Below are 2,010 nucleotides of genomic sequence, written 5' to 3'. Positions count from 1 at the left end.
ATGTATAGTCCATGGACTTCTCCAGGTCAGAATACTGGAGTGGGTAGGCTTTCAGTTCTCCAGGAGATCTTCCCAACCCAGGGATCAAACCCAGGTCTTCTACATTGCAGGCAGATTTACCAGCTGAGCCACAAGGGAAGTCCAGTTAGATCTATAATATGCTATAATATTGTAGCATTACAGCTAAAGGCAAAAAATGCCCCCTACCATATTTCAGGGGCTTAACAGGTGGCACTAGTGGTAAAGAACCCACCTGCCAATGCAGGAGACATAAGAGATGGGTTTGATCCCTGAATTGGGAAGATCCCCTGAAGGAAGTCATTGCAACCCATTCCAGTATTCTTGCCTGGAGAATCTCATGGACAGAGGAGTCTGGTGGACTACAGTCCATAGGGTTGCACACAGTCAGACACAACTAAAGCAACTTAGCATGCATTCACCATATTTCAGAGGGAATAAAGTTCCTCCTGCATGTTGCCCTTTGATATTCTTCACATTAGCCTGTCCTTCCACAGCACTCTCCTAAAGGCACCTTTGACCTCTTTGCTCCTCAAGCTGTAGATCAGCGGGTTCAGCATGGGGTTGAAAAGACTGTAAAACAGGGAAAGGATCTTCTGCTGCTCCTCAGGGTGGCGGGACTTGGGGGCCATGTACATGACGATGGCACTGCCAAAGAAGAGCCCGACCATGCAGAGGTGGGAGGAGCAGGTGGAGAAGGCCTTGCTGCGGCCCTCAGCGGACTGGATCCTCAGGATGGCGGCCAGGATGCGCACATAGGAGCCCAGCACCAGGCAGAGGGGCCCCAGTAAGATAAAAACACAAGCCAAAAAGATGACAAGTTGGTTGAGCTTAGTGTCAGCACAGGCCAGCTTGAGGACAGACAGGATTTCACAGAAGAAGTGGTTGATTTCATGAGGCCCACAGAAGGGCAGCCTCAGAAAGAGAACTAAGTGGACCAGGGCCAGGAGGAAGCTTAACACCCAGGAAGTGATGGCCAAGACAGTGCACACTCTCCAGCTCATGGTGATAACGTAATGGAGGGGGTAGCAGATGGCCACATACCTGTCATAGGACATCACCACCAAAATCAAGCACTCTGTGTGAGCAAAAGCTAGATATAGAAATGTCTGCATAGTGCAGGGAACAAAGGAGATGGTTCTTTTCTGACTCACAAGATTTGCCAGCATCTTGGGGACATTGTTGGAGGCATAGGACATGTCGATGATGGCCAAGTGTGAGAGAAAGAAGTACATGGGGGTGTGCAGTCTTGAGTCTAAGTAGATAAGCCCCAGGATGACTCCATTCCCCAGAAGGGTGAGGATGTAGAAGACAGAGAAAAGTCCAAAGAGGAAAAACTTCAGTGCTAAATCGACCTGAAATCCCAGGAGGGTGACTTCTGTGATCCATGTCTGGTTGCCTCCCATGCTCCTGGCTAGAGACAGAGAAGCCGCCCTCTGGTACAGGAAGGTCAGAGCTGCAGGGAAATTAATACACAAAATACCTTCTGAGTGTAACAAAGTGAGCATTTGGAAATGTATTACTTTAGATGGATTTCCTACAATTTATTGTTAGATATAGTGTTAAAACTGTTTGCTCATATTTATCAGAAAAAGTTATCCTTGTATCAAAGAAATAATAGCATATATATATGTAACAATAGGATGTATTATTATATACTCTACCTAACAGAATGCACATTTGCATGCACACATGCAAAGTTTGGGAGAATTCAAGTTTTCTGGCTTCCCTTCAAGGCTATGAATCTTGATTATTAATGCAGTTAGAAGAAAGAGAACCCTGACAAACCATCTCTAAAAAGAGAGAGTTTTATTTCTAGGCTTGCCTGTCTTCTTGGTCCAAGATACGAAGTTATTAGGGTCCCCTGTTCTTTATATGTTACTTTTGTTTACATATCCCTTTACTTCTCATTTGCTTTTCTATCCACTAGCTTCAGATTTGAAGTCCTTAGAAATATTTGATAACTTCTTAAAACAAATTGTTCCTTGCACA

The 2,010-nt window shown here is 45.1% G+C and overlaps 1 protein-coding gene across 1 annotated transcript; it reads right to left on the bottom strand.

The window, feature by feature from the left end:
- Nucleotides 1-491: 491 nt before the first annotated feature.
- LOC102392813 (olfactory receptor 2A5-like) lies at nt 492-1,424 on the bottom strand. Its single transcript, XM_025290749.3, has one exon. The coding sequence runs from the start codon at nt 1,422-1,424 to the stop codon at nt 492-494; it is 933 nt and encodes a 310-aa protein (XP_025146534.3).
- Between the last annotated feature and the right edge of the window lie 586 nt (nt 1,425-2,010).

This window comes from Bubalus bubalis, chromosome 8 (genome assembly GCF_019923935.1).
Source record: "Bubalus bubalis isolate 160015118507 breed Murrah chromosome 8, NDDB_SH_1, whole genome shotgun sequence".
Classification (NCBI taxonomy): domain Eukaryota; kingdom Metazoa; phylum Chordata; class Mammalia; order Artiodactyla; family Bovidae; genus Bubalus; species Bubalus bubalis.
This window is presented reverse-complemented; position numbering and strand designations above follow the sequence as displayed.